The 11,778-nt window shown below is 49.9% G+C and overlaps 1 protein-coding gene across 1 annotated transcript; it reads left to right on the forward strand.

Moving 5' to 3' along the window:
• Positions 1–9,508: 9,508 nt before the first annotated feature.
• On the forward strand, positions 9,509–10,651 carry LOC104383746 (uncharacterized). The gene has a single exon (XM_009991978.2). The coding sequence runs from the start codon at positions 9,512–9,514 to the stop codon at positions 10,649–10,651; it is 1,140 nt and encodes a 379-aa protein (XP_009990280.2). The 5' UTR covers positions 9,509–9,511.
• The last annotated feature ends 1,127 nt before the right edge of the window (positions 10,652–11,778 follow it).

Here is an 11,778-nt window from a genome sequence, read left to right on the forward strand (position 1 = left end):
ACTGGGGATGTGATGGGGCGGTCCCTGCTGGTGTCAGTCACACTGGGGATGTGATGGGGTGGTCCCTGCTGGTGTCAGTCACGCTGGGGATGTGACAGGGGTGGTCCCTGCTGGTGTCAGTCATGCTGGGGATGTGATGGGGCGGTCCCTGTTGGTGTCAGTCACACTGGGGATGTGACGGGGCGATCCCTGACGGTGTCAGTCACGCTGGGGATGTGATGGGGCGGTCCCTGTTGGTGTCAGTCACACTGGGGATGTGATGGGGCGGTCCCTGCTGGTGTCAGTCACACTGGGGATGTGATGGGGTGGTCCCTGCTGGTGTCAGTCACGCTGGGGATGTGACAGGGGTGGTCCCTGCTGGTGTCAGTCATGCTGGGGATGTGATGGGGCGGTCCCTGTTGGTGTCAGTCACACTGGGGATGTGACGGGGCGATCCCTGACGGTGTCAGTCACACTGGGGATGTGATGGGGGCGGTCCCTGTTGGTGTCAGTCATGCTGGGGATGTGATGGGGTCGGTCCCTGCTGGTGTCAGTCACACTGGGGGTGTGACGGGGCGGTCCCTGCTGGTGTCAGTCATGCTGGGGATGTGATGGGGCGGTCCCTGTTGGTGTCAGTCACACTGGGGGTGTGACAGGGGAGGTCCCTTCTGGTGTCAGTCACGCTGGGGATGTGATGGGGCGGTCCCTGTTGGTGTCAGTCACACTGGGGATGTGATGGGGCGGTCCCTGTTGGTGTCAGTCACGCTGGGGATGTGATGGGGGCGGTCCCTGCTGATGTCAGTCACGCTGGGGATGTGATGGGGCGGTCCCTGCCGGTGTCAGTCCCAGGGGGTGTGACAGGGGCTGATCTCCGGCTGTGCCGGTCACTGGAGGTGTGCCGGGGCCGGTCCCGGGGCCGCCGTTCACCGGACGGTTTGAAGGGGGCCGCCCTCGGCGCCGCGGTCCCTTGGGAGCGGTCGTGGGCTGCCCCGGGCCGCCCTCCGCGCGCTTCGCGATTGGCGGCGAGGGCTCTGACCGACAGCCGGGCTGCGGCCGCCGATTGGTGGCGGCAGCTGTCCGTCAGGCCGGGGCGGGGCTACGGCCGCGTCATCAGCGGGGGCAGAGGGTCGCGGGGCAACATGGCGGGTCGCGACGGCGGGGACGAGTGGGTGGCGGTGCCCTCGCCCGTGGGGCCCCGCAATGCCCGGTCCGGTCCGGTCCCGCCGCGCACGGTGGGGGAGTGCGGGCGGCGGGGGCTGCTGCGGAGAGGGCCGCCCCTCCCGGGTTTTTGGGGTAGCTGGAGCGAAGCGCCGTGTTTCAGTCAGAGCTGCTCGCTCAGGTTCCGCTTTGAGCAAAAAGGGAACTCTCGGAGGGTGTGTGTTTTCCTGCTGCACCGCTAAAAAAAAATGTCTCGCGCCTAATCAGGTACTCCAGTAAAAATCCTTTATGCTGAATGGTAATTTGAGTAGATTATCAAATGCTTTCCTGAGTCAACCTGTTAATCCAAGAGTGACAATAAAAACCAATGAGCACAGACCAAGGGTGTTTGGGGAACTGTTCAACAGGTAGAGGTTTCTCCTGTAGCTCCTGAACAAGCTCGTGTACGTGTTTTGTGGGTTCTCAGAACTAAGCATGTGAAAGGTACGTGTGCAGATAACAGAGAAGTTTCCTTTAAAACCACAGCCTGTCGTTGCAGAGAGCCGTGGGGTGTGGATGTTCCTGCATGTGCACCTCCTGCCCGCGCCTGAGGGGTCAGCTTACTGGAACGGAGCTGTCAGAGTTGGGCTGGGATGTTCGTGGAATCGGACAATAGTCTTGCATAGCAGCTTGCTAACAGTCTAGGTCAATAGGTGCAAAGGAAAATGCAAGTTTGAGAAACGAAAGCGTGCCAGAAAGTCATTCCTTGACTAGCCTGCTTATTGCAGTCCTTACTTGCTTTCTTCCTGTTGATTGTTCCATGTTCTTTACAGCTCGACTCTAGATTTTGTATCTGTGTCTGATTTTTGCTGTAGTTAGGACTAGTTTTTCTCAAAGGGTTCGTTTCTTACGAATGCCTTGTTTATGAGATGCCAGGTGACTGGGACCCAAGGACCTAGAAGATCCTGGCAAGCTTCACAGAAAAAAGCATGTTACAGTAACAGGCTGGAGCTGGCCATGGACAGTGGAACCTTGCTCCAGCTGATTTGAGAGAGGACAGCATCGGAGATCCTGAACCTTCTTTTAATCACGCCCTCAGCAGGGAGCACTGGCTGCTCACTCTCCCTCTCTGTGGCTGTAAGCATGTTGCATGTGGTGTGATGAGCTTGGGTAGGAGAGCGCTTGCTGTTGGGTGCTGTGGTGGTGTCCTTGCAAAATTGAGTCTCTCTAACAGTAAACAACTATTGCTAGTCTTTCACCAGAGTTCAGTGTGCTACAGGGAGCCCTTCTTTGCCCTGGGGAGTTAAAAATTCAAGGTTCAGCCCAATGTCAGTTAAGTCTCTCTGAATTCAGCTCCTACTTAGAAGAAAACGTGGGTGGTTTTTTTTGTTTATTTTACATAGAAGGACCTGAGGCTCTCTAAAGCGTTAAACAATATCTGAAGCTCTCTGAAGTGTTTATGGCAGTCCTAAAACACATTAGCAAGGTGTCGGGGAGAAACCTGTATGGCCAATAAAAATTCAAATTTGATAGGATGTGATTTTAAATCCTTCATAAAATGTCTTAAGCCCCCATTGTGACAGCAAGTTTGCACTTTTTAAGCAATTTAATGGAAAAATGGGAATGTAGAGTCTGATCCTTTAAAAAAAAAAAAAAAAGTAAAATTTCCAAGCAGATCTACCTGACAAATAGTAGATGACAGAGGCTCATCGTCCTGACAGACTCTTCACATTTAAAACATATAAAAGTGAGGTAGCATAAAGAAAAGGAATGATTTGGGATCCATATATGTGTGTTGGGAATATAAACATAGGAAGGGTACAAAGCACGTAATTTTAATAGGAATCATATATGGGAAGAGAGAGAGGTATTTCACTTGATTTTTTGCCTTCTTCCCCTGGAGGATTACAGCTTATTTTTTTTTGTGTGCTGGGATAACTCATCAAGGCTGATGGAAAAGGCTTAGAATGCAGAATTTAGTGAAATCATGTGCTCATAAATACAACATATGAAATGGAAGGCAGAGTACACTCTAAATACCTCAGGATTAGGAGGAAAAATTAAAATATAGAGAACTTGATAGAGCTAAGTATATTCGTCTGAAGACCACTGTACATGAGGTAAGACCTCTGAATTTCATTTTTTATTTTAGGTTAAAAAGGAAACATTAGTAGAGTGGCCTGTTCTTTAGTGAAAGCAAGAGGCTAGTTCTAGGACTGTGCTCAGGAATTTTATGAGTGTGTTGACACTTTTGTCCATCTAAGTGTTGGGGTGTGTACACAGTGGTTTTATTACCTTGCCAGAGAAGCCCTGTTCCGTCTTATCTTGGACCAACAACAGAAGACACGGTGCACTGAGTAGAGTTGCCCTGGGTCCTTGATCTAACCTATGAGATATAAGGAAGAAATTTTTTACAATGAGGGTGGTGAGGCACTGGCACAGGTTGCCCAGAGAAGCTGTGGCTTCCCCATCCCTGGAAGTGTTCAAGGCCAGGTTGGATGAGGCTTTGAGCAACCTGGTGTAGTGGAGGGTGTCCCTGCCCGTGGCAGGGGGGTTGGAACTAGATGATCTTTGAGGTCCCTTCCAACCCAAACCATTCTATGATTCTATTTATTACTACTAAAGTATTTTCAATTACATGCTAGCTTTGCCTGGCAGACAATTAAATTCTTGTTTCTTTTCTAAGGAAGCTGGCATGAAAGAAGCCAGCCATGAGGGGTCACAGGAATTTGTACTGCCTGTCTCTGCAATTGCTAACAAGTAAGCACTATATGGTACCATAGGATGGAGGCAGACAGTTGTCACACAGGTGAGGAACACTCAGGGGAGTCCAGACAAACATCAAAAAGGGTAGGCTGAAAAGCCAGCCTTCAGCTGGAGATGGAGCAAGATTACTCACCACCTTCTAGGCCTGGGTACATCCTGCTAGACCTTCAGTCCGACAAGAAATCCATATAGAACTGCAGTGCAAAGAAGAGGAGACCTTTGAAACTTACTACAGAAGCGTAATTCAGCCAGCTGTGGCCAAGAGACTTGGCTACAAGGTTCAAGCAAACGGTTTATTTGCACTGCACTCACAGGTTTGACTGTGAGGTTCAAGCTGACAACTCACTTGAACTGCACTCGCAGATTCGGTACGCCACTGTTGCAGGTTTTTATGGATACAATGGAGGAACGCACTGTCGCAATTTAAAAACAAAATATACACTATTGCAATACACTGTCACAGCACACAAGAGTCACGGAATACACTATTGCAGCGCACGAAGGAGACAACACAGAAGCGCACCAGACTTAAAGCTGCTAAATAATCACTTCCCCCTCCAGGTAAGGGCTCTCCATCCCAGGGAAGTTACCATGGCCGGCTCCCGATCAAGGGGGGAAGGGGGGAAGAATCTCCTCACAGACCAGCTGTGTAGTTGGAGAAGCAGCTCCCGATTCCCAACCCAAATCATAGGGCTTTTATCCCCTGATTTACATGACTGTGTAGGTACCATGCCTGAGGGGGGTCTTTGGGGGTGTGACAGGGAGTTTCCCCTTATCGATTGTCTGAAGGAAGAACCTTCCAGCTCCCCTTTACCTTATCTCAGGCAACTGGACAATGGTTGGATTGAGACTCAGGGCGTGTTCTTTGTTGAGGGATTTCAAGGCTCAAATCAAGTTTCTTCTCTTTGAATAGTGCAGCACTGACTCACCAGACAACTCAGGGCTGAGCTATCTACACAGCTCCCCGGGGGTCGTCTGTGCCTCAAGGCAATACAAAGCTGGGTTGCTTCTACAAACCGCGGGCCGCCCCACCCCACCCCTCATGTGTCACCTGTGTGCTAGACATTGAGTCGCCTGTGTGCTGGGCCTTGCCGAGAAACTTGATTTGGATCTATGAGCTGGATGATCCATACACCAACCCATCAACTTCAACCTGCAGTGTGAAGATGAACATTGAGAATGCTTTTACCCTGAACACTCTGAGCAACCTCAAGAAGGGATACGTGAGGATGATGAAAGCATCTTTCTTATTGATGCTCCGGAGGAGGACCGGGAGCATCTGGAGATGCTTGGGTCATTTCCTCCCTGATCTCTATGAGGAAGACCATTGTTGCTGGCATTAGGCCATTCCTTGGCAGGTGCAAGAGGAAATGCTGCCGTTGTGTGAGGTTGAAGTCTACAGAGATGTGCAGTTGTTGGATATGATCAGGACTAGCTGGACTCGTCTGGGCATCTGCGCTTGTAAGACTGACATGTTAGAGTGTTTGTGCACATGTGGTCTCTAAGTTATGGTGTCGCTGTCTACATTATCACCACCCTCTGGTGCTGGTTTTGCAGAAGTGTCACTGTTAGGCTGCACAGCCCGCTTGGCCAGAATGACTCATCCATCCCTTCCCTCCATATATCCCCTCGTGTTCTAATGCACTAGTTGTAATGAACCATGATTTGGATTTTTAAAAAATGGCCGTTTATCATCTGCACTCCCCACAAGCATGCTTGGCTGTGGAGATATTGGGGCCATCTGGGCTCAGATTTTACTCCTTACAAGTAATGTGATGAACAAGGGGAGGGTTGTGTGCTCGTATTCCATGAGGGAGGTGGAATGGATACGTGATTCCGTGCATCTTGGGTCTAGGTGGAAGAAAGCCTTTACCCTGCCCAGCTACTGCATTGCAGTAAGAAGTGTCTAAGATTTTTAAATTCAGAAAAACGGTAATAAAAATAATGAAAATCTTCTGAGGTTTTTTTCCTACTTTGTGAGACTTGGAATGACGATTCTTTCCCCGCAAGGTTCGCCATACCAAGCTGCACGTGGGTTTCTCATGGGTGCAAGGACTGTCATGAAAGGAATGTTGCTAATTTATTTTTTAACTGCCTAATCTGAAGAAACTGAGCTGTCACTTACTGTGCTCTCCAAAGTAGCTCGCTTTTTTGGTGTGAAAGGGGTAGGTACGTTTCTTTTCCTCACCCTCGACTCCCAGCAGAGTAGTTTCTGGTTTCATGTTTATTTTTAGAGAGATCTGTGAGATCACAAAAACGCGGCGTATTTTTGGAAAGATCTGCGAGATCACAAAGAAACAGAACATTGAGTGTTTTTATATACCATATTTGCATATTTTGCTAGTCATATACACTCCTGTTCATTTTTAACTTCAGTTCTGTATTTGCTGTTAATTTTAGAAGCCCACTTCCGAAAGGGAGAGTTTTTTGTTTAGCTGTCCAGTGTGCAACAGAACCGCAGCGTTAAAAGCGGGAGCAGTGTCTGTGAGATGACACGGTGATGTTGGAGAGTAGTTCCGCTGCAGGAAGTGCAGAACTGGTCGGTACGATAACGGGGCAGGAGAAATCCAGAGCGCTACAGGGACTGCATTGGGACTGCTGGTTGTAGTTGAACAGAAGGTGTTGGGAAGTTCCCAGTGGAACTTCTGGGTGTTCGGACCTTGGATGGTTCCTGTTAAACAGCTAGGTGAATGACGAGAATGTAAAAATGGACATGTGGGAATGAAAAGTGCTGACAGGGAATATGAACAGGAGGGAGGGATGAAGAGCCACAGAAAAATCGGATGTCTTCCAGAAATGGTGACGTTTTCTGTGCCAAATTGGTGGGTTATCAGCTGTAAGGGATGGAGGAAAGGAGGCTGAAAAAGCCTGTGGACTGTGATTGTACTGTGGCTTTGAAAAAGGCAAATGGGATCCTAAGATGTGTCGGGCAAAGGACTTCCATTAGGAATAAGGAAGTAATGCTGCTGTGAAAGGCTCTGGTGAGACTTTGCTGAGGATACCGAGTGCGGTTCTGGGCGCTCAGGGTGAAGAAACATTCATTCGAGCTGGATGCAGGGCACGGAAGTCGGGGACATGGACAGAGCAGAGCCTGTTTCTTCCGACAGCAAAGCTTGAAGGTGAATCCAATCGCCGCCAAACCTCTGCGGAAAGACACGCAGTTATCGCCATTGCGGGGGGGAGCACCCTGCGAATGGCTGCGGGCTGGAGTTGGGGAGAAGGCTGCTGTCCCCCGGAGCGCGGGGGGAGCGCCTTTCCGCAGGAGCGGTGGGCAGGACGGCTGCCCGCTGTCGGCCAACGCTCGGCCCACCTGGATGTTTCCCCGCAGTTCGAAAGAGGCGCCGGAGCCGGGAGGGGGCGGTGCGGCCGGGCCCCGGCCCTCCCCTCGGTCGCCGTTCCCGGAGCGAGGACTGGTGCGGCCGGGAACGCGGGGCGGGGGGTGGCGGGCCGGGTCCCGCCCCGCCGCTGGCAGCCGCCGGCCGCCGCGGGCCGCGCCGCGCTGCGACTGCGCCGCCGCCGCCGGGGACCGACGCGCCGGCGCGACGCGAGGGGCTGCGCGGTGGCGGTAACGGCGGCGGGGGGGTCGCGGCGCGGGAGCCCCGCAGGTAGGGCGGGGGGCGGCGGGGGCCCGTGCCGTGCCTTGCCGTGCCTTGCCGTGCCGTGCCGCGCCGCGCCGCGCCGCGCCGCGCCGCGCCGCGCCGTGCCGCCGCCGGGAGCGACGGGGCTGGGGGCGGTGTGCGCGGCAGCGGAGCGGGAGGGTCCCCTGCGCCACGGGGGAAAAAGTTTGGGGTTTCATTCCACCTGCAGCAACAAGTTATCTGTTTATAAACTACTTATTTCGGGTTTATTTGTTGTTTTCAAGCCTACGTCGTGGTTGAAGTGTCCCTCCCCCTCCGTAGAAGCCGGAGAGGCTGCTGTCGGAGTTTTCTTGAGCCAAGCGGTGCCAGTCTCCTTTGTAAAGTTTTTTTTTTCCTTCAACAAAGGGAAGAGCAGCTGAGTTACGTGCTGCCGGAGGTGCTCAGCCCCTTGCAGGAGGTGAGGAACAGTTCCCGCTCGTTTGCACGCGGTGTTAAATTAATGGGGACGGTCGGAGTTGGGGGGTGACTTGAGCCATTCTGTTCCAGGCAGTGACTGATGAAGAGGACTAATTCAGGCTTGTTTTCTGTATCGCAGCAGAAGAAAGCGCAGCTTGTGTCTCCCATGAAGCTGGCCTTTCTGAGATGTGAATCAGACCTTTCACTTAATGCACGTTGCTGTAGTGCCTTTATGACTGTTGAAACCTACTGAAACTAGCTTTGTATATGCATGGAAATGCAGAAATATGTACGTTTTTACATACATACATTTTTATACATCTATGTGCTTGTCTTCAGAGAAGTGTTACCCAGACAAAAACAGTTAAGAGGAAGTGAAAAAACAGTGGGAGCAAAGGGAATATGAAAAGTGGGTGTGAAGGAGAAGGTGAGGGTCAGAGGAGCTGCCAAGCTATCCGTCAGAATGGGAAAAATGCAATTTCTGGGCTTAGACTAGCTCATTCAAGGTGAATGCGGGTTTAAACCAGGTGAGCAAAAGCTCCCTGTGGAGCTGCTGTCAACAGAGGCTGCTGGGACGAAGCTAGAAAAGCTCTTGTGAATCCACACCTTGGAACGGCATAAAGGAAAGTGTCTTCTTCACAAGAAAGTTTGTGACTCAGACGGATATTTCTGACCAATTTTCGTTGCTTATGTTTTCTGCTAGTGAGGCCGGTCTGCAAAGGGAATTTACCCAGAGAATTTGAAGCTGCTCCAGTGGGCCAGCTCTGGAGGATGACTAGCTGCGCTGTGGAGCCTGGGAGGACGATTAGTAAGCTCTCTGGACATCTCTTTCATACCTTTCCTTGCTTATGTCTTCTTTGCATGGTGCTAGTTGGTAGGGGCACAGGGACCCCAAATATCCTCAAGACAGTTACAATAATTCTGGTCAGGATGGGAGGCCAAAGGTGCTCCTGAGCTCTCCAGACCCCCTTTTCCATACATAGCTTCTGGGTTTGGCTGTTTGACTGACACAGTTTCTGGGTCTCATTGCGTTATCTAACTACTTTCTGAAAGAAAACACCTTGTGACTGGTGCTCCTAGTTCATATTTAGCACGGTAAAAACAAGGATTAAGCATGAATCCTCGGAAAAAGACCTGCGGTGGGGGCAGCTATGGTGTAGGACTTTGCCCAAAGTGTTTGCATCCCAGAGTTCTGAAGATTTCTCATCTTTAGGTGAATTTTAAATGGAAATTATGTATCAATTTGTGTTTGTAGTGAAGGCTGGATTATGACAGACGATTTAACTTTGTTAAATGTGGTCTGTCTGTATTTTGTAAGCTAAATGTATATTTTCTACTTATATAATAGTAGATGATTCTGTTTCTCCTGCATAACTAATAGCCTGTCTCATTGTTTTAATCAGGAAAAAATCTTTACTGTGATGACTTTATGTTATGTTAATATCAGAAAAATCACTGATGAAATGCATGTTTTATTTTCTAGGGAGGACTTTAAAGAAAGCTGAGAATGAGATGAATTTACCATGAAAGACCTGAAGTTCTTGGTACACACATCATTGATGAGCTGCACATGAACACAGCCTACGCCTCAGAGGATGGATGTGAAGATAGATTGGGACTCTGAGAATAACATTTGGGACACAGATGAGAAGCTCTCGAATTATTCCAGAAAGACCCCTGAGCAGGTGGGCCACACATCCAGCCTCCAGAAGGAGGCAGATGTGAATTACTTGCAGACATGCAGTCCCTGTTGTAACTCTTCTGGACCTTCAGGTAAGAAGGAGCTTTCTGCAGAGTTGAAGTGTGAAGACAAAGAAACCTATGGGACCTGTTATCAGAAACAAGGTGAGAGTACAGCTGGGGTATTTGTCCCCTCCAATACCAACTTGGACCTGCAGTGTGAAGATAAAGATTTAGAGCACGGTTCCTCTGCACAGTCCAAGAAACCAGGGAGAATACTGCGTGACAGTAATGAAAATACAGTTCTTGCTGACAGGTTTGTTGAGGACCTGGAACCTCTCTCTGGGGAATCTTTGCCATATCAGTGCGAGAAGTGTGGTTCCTCTTTCCAGGGTATGAGCGAGCTGCAGGAACATAAGCAAACTCACCTTGTGAAAAACTCATACCGGTGTCCCACCTGTGCCAAAGAATTCTTCCGCGCGGAATATTTGCGGATGCACAAGCTCATTCATTCTAGTGACAGGCCGCACAGATGTCCAGAGTGTGACAAGGGTTTCATTCGCACGGCTGATGTCTGGAGGCACCTACGCAGCGTGCACAAGCTAGAGCGCTCCATGGTGATCTTGGGAAGCGGCATGGCCAGGAACCCGTGGTCGATAGTGCGCCAACACACTGCTGAGGATCAGCAAAATTCCAAGGAAGTCGACTATAAACCTTATGCCTGTCCAACGTGTGGCAAAGATTTCGGTAAGCGTAACCTGCTTTCCAAACACAAGGTGATTCACCAGCAAGACAAGCCCTATAAGTGTCAGGAGTGTGGCATGGCCTTCATCCAGCTGGCCAGGCTGAAAAGTCACCAGCAGACTCACTCTGGGGCGCACCCTTTCTGTTGCGAGGAGTGCGGAGGGGTGTTCACCCGGATGGCATCGCTCCGGCGCCATCACCGCATCCACACTGGAGAGAAGCCCTACTCTTGCAATTACTGTGGTCATTCCTTCACTGAGTCAGGTACCCTACGGAGGCATGAGCGCACGCACAAATCGGACAAGTCTTAATTCTTAAGCTCACTTGTGATTGTGGTCTCCTTGGTTGCTTCTTACCTGAACGAGACCTGTTCAGCTGGGCTGGAGAAAACACTCCGCTGCATGTGCTCTGGCCAGTCCAGACCCATTTCCCAGCAGTGTCTGGTAGGGAACATTACGTCACAGGGATCTCTGGAACTTGTACTGCTAGAGATTGCACTCACTGACTTTAAACTGGCTTTGTATGAAAAAAATAACCTAATTACCACTGAGTAATGAATTGTGAGAGTTGCTAAGACTGAAATCACTCATGTGTGCTGGCACTGTCTCGTTTTCGCTGAACTGACGATGCATCAGCTTGAGATTTTTGCAAGGATGTGCGAGCTATGAGACTTCTCTCTGCAGTCTTGATCACTGGATAAATTGGCCCTGCCCTCTCGAGTGTGACGGCTCCTTGGCACTGGGTTTGTGGATGTGGTGGTGCAGGTCTTTGCTAAGTCAGAACAGTCCAGAGTTGTCCCTCTACCCCTTCTCTCCTTGCGTTCTGCTGAGTTTTTCTTTCCGTTACCTTTTTTTTTGTTTGGAGGCGAAGTGTCATGTTGGTTATTTAAAAAAAAACCACAACCAACCACAAACCAGTTCCTTAATAAACTCAACAGTTACCAGCTGTATTTCGTACATGTTTCTATCTAAGGGAGCACTGATGCCTTTTGTGTGATTAGCTGATGTCAGTTAATAATGGAAAGAGAGTTTTATTTTCACTATGATGGTGCATGTTCTTGGGGTGAGAGATTTAAATACATCTGTCTCTCTGATGGAACCATGTACTCTTAATCCGTCCTGCTGAGTATTACATTAGCAAATATTTGAGAACACAGAATTCAAAGAGCAGGAGAAAGACCAAATTTAAGCCACCTTTGCTATTCATTTCATAAGAGTCTTCTTCATTGCAATGTTTTCGCACATAAGGAAGCTTCTCATAACAGAACTGTGGCTGAGTACTACCCGAAGTGTCTGCTAGACTCTTTGCTTTGATTTAGATTCAAATGGTTAGTGAAGAAAAGTTTCCTTAGAAAGTAGCCCTGCAGACTCGGGCAGGTGCTGCCAAACACCCCGAGGCTGTAACTTCCGAAGAGGTGGATGTATTGCCTCACTTAAGG

The sequence above is a fragment of the Tauraco erythrolophus genome, chromosome 10 (genome assembly GCF_009769465.1).
Source record: "Tauraco erythrolophus isolate bTauEry1 chromosome 10, bTauEry1.pri, whole genome shotgun sequence".
NCBI lineage: Eukaryota > Metazoa > Chordata > Aves > Musophagiformes > Musophagidae > Tauraco > Tauraco erythrolophus.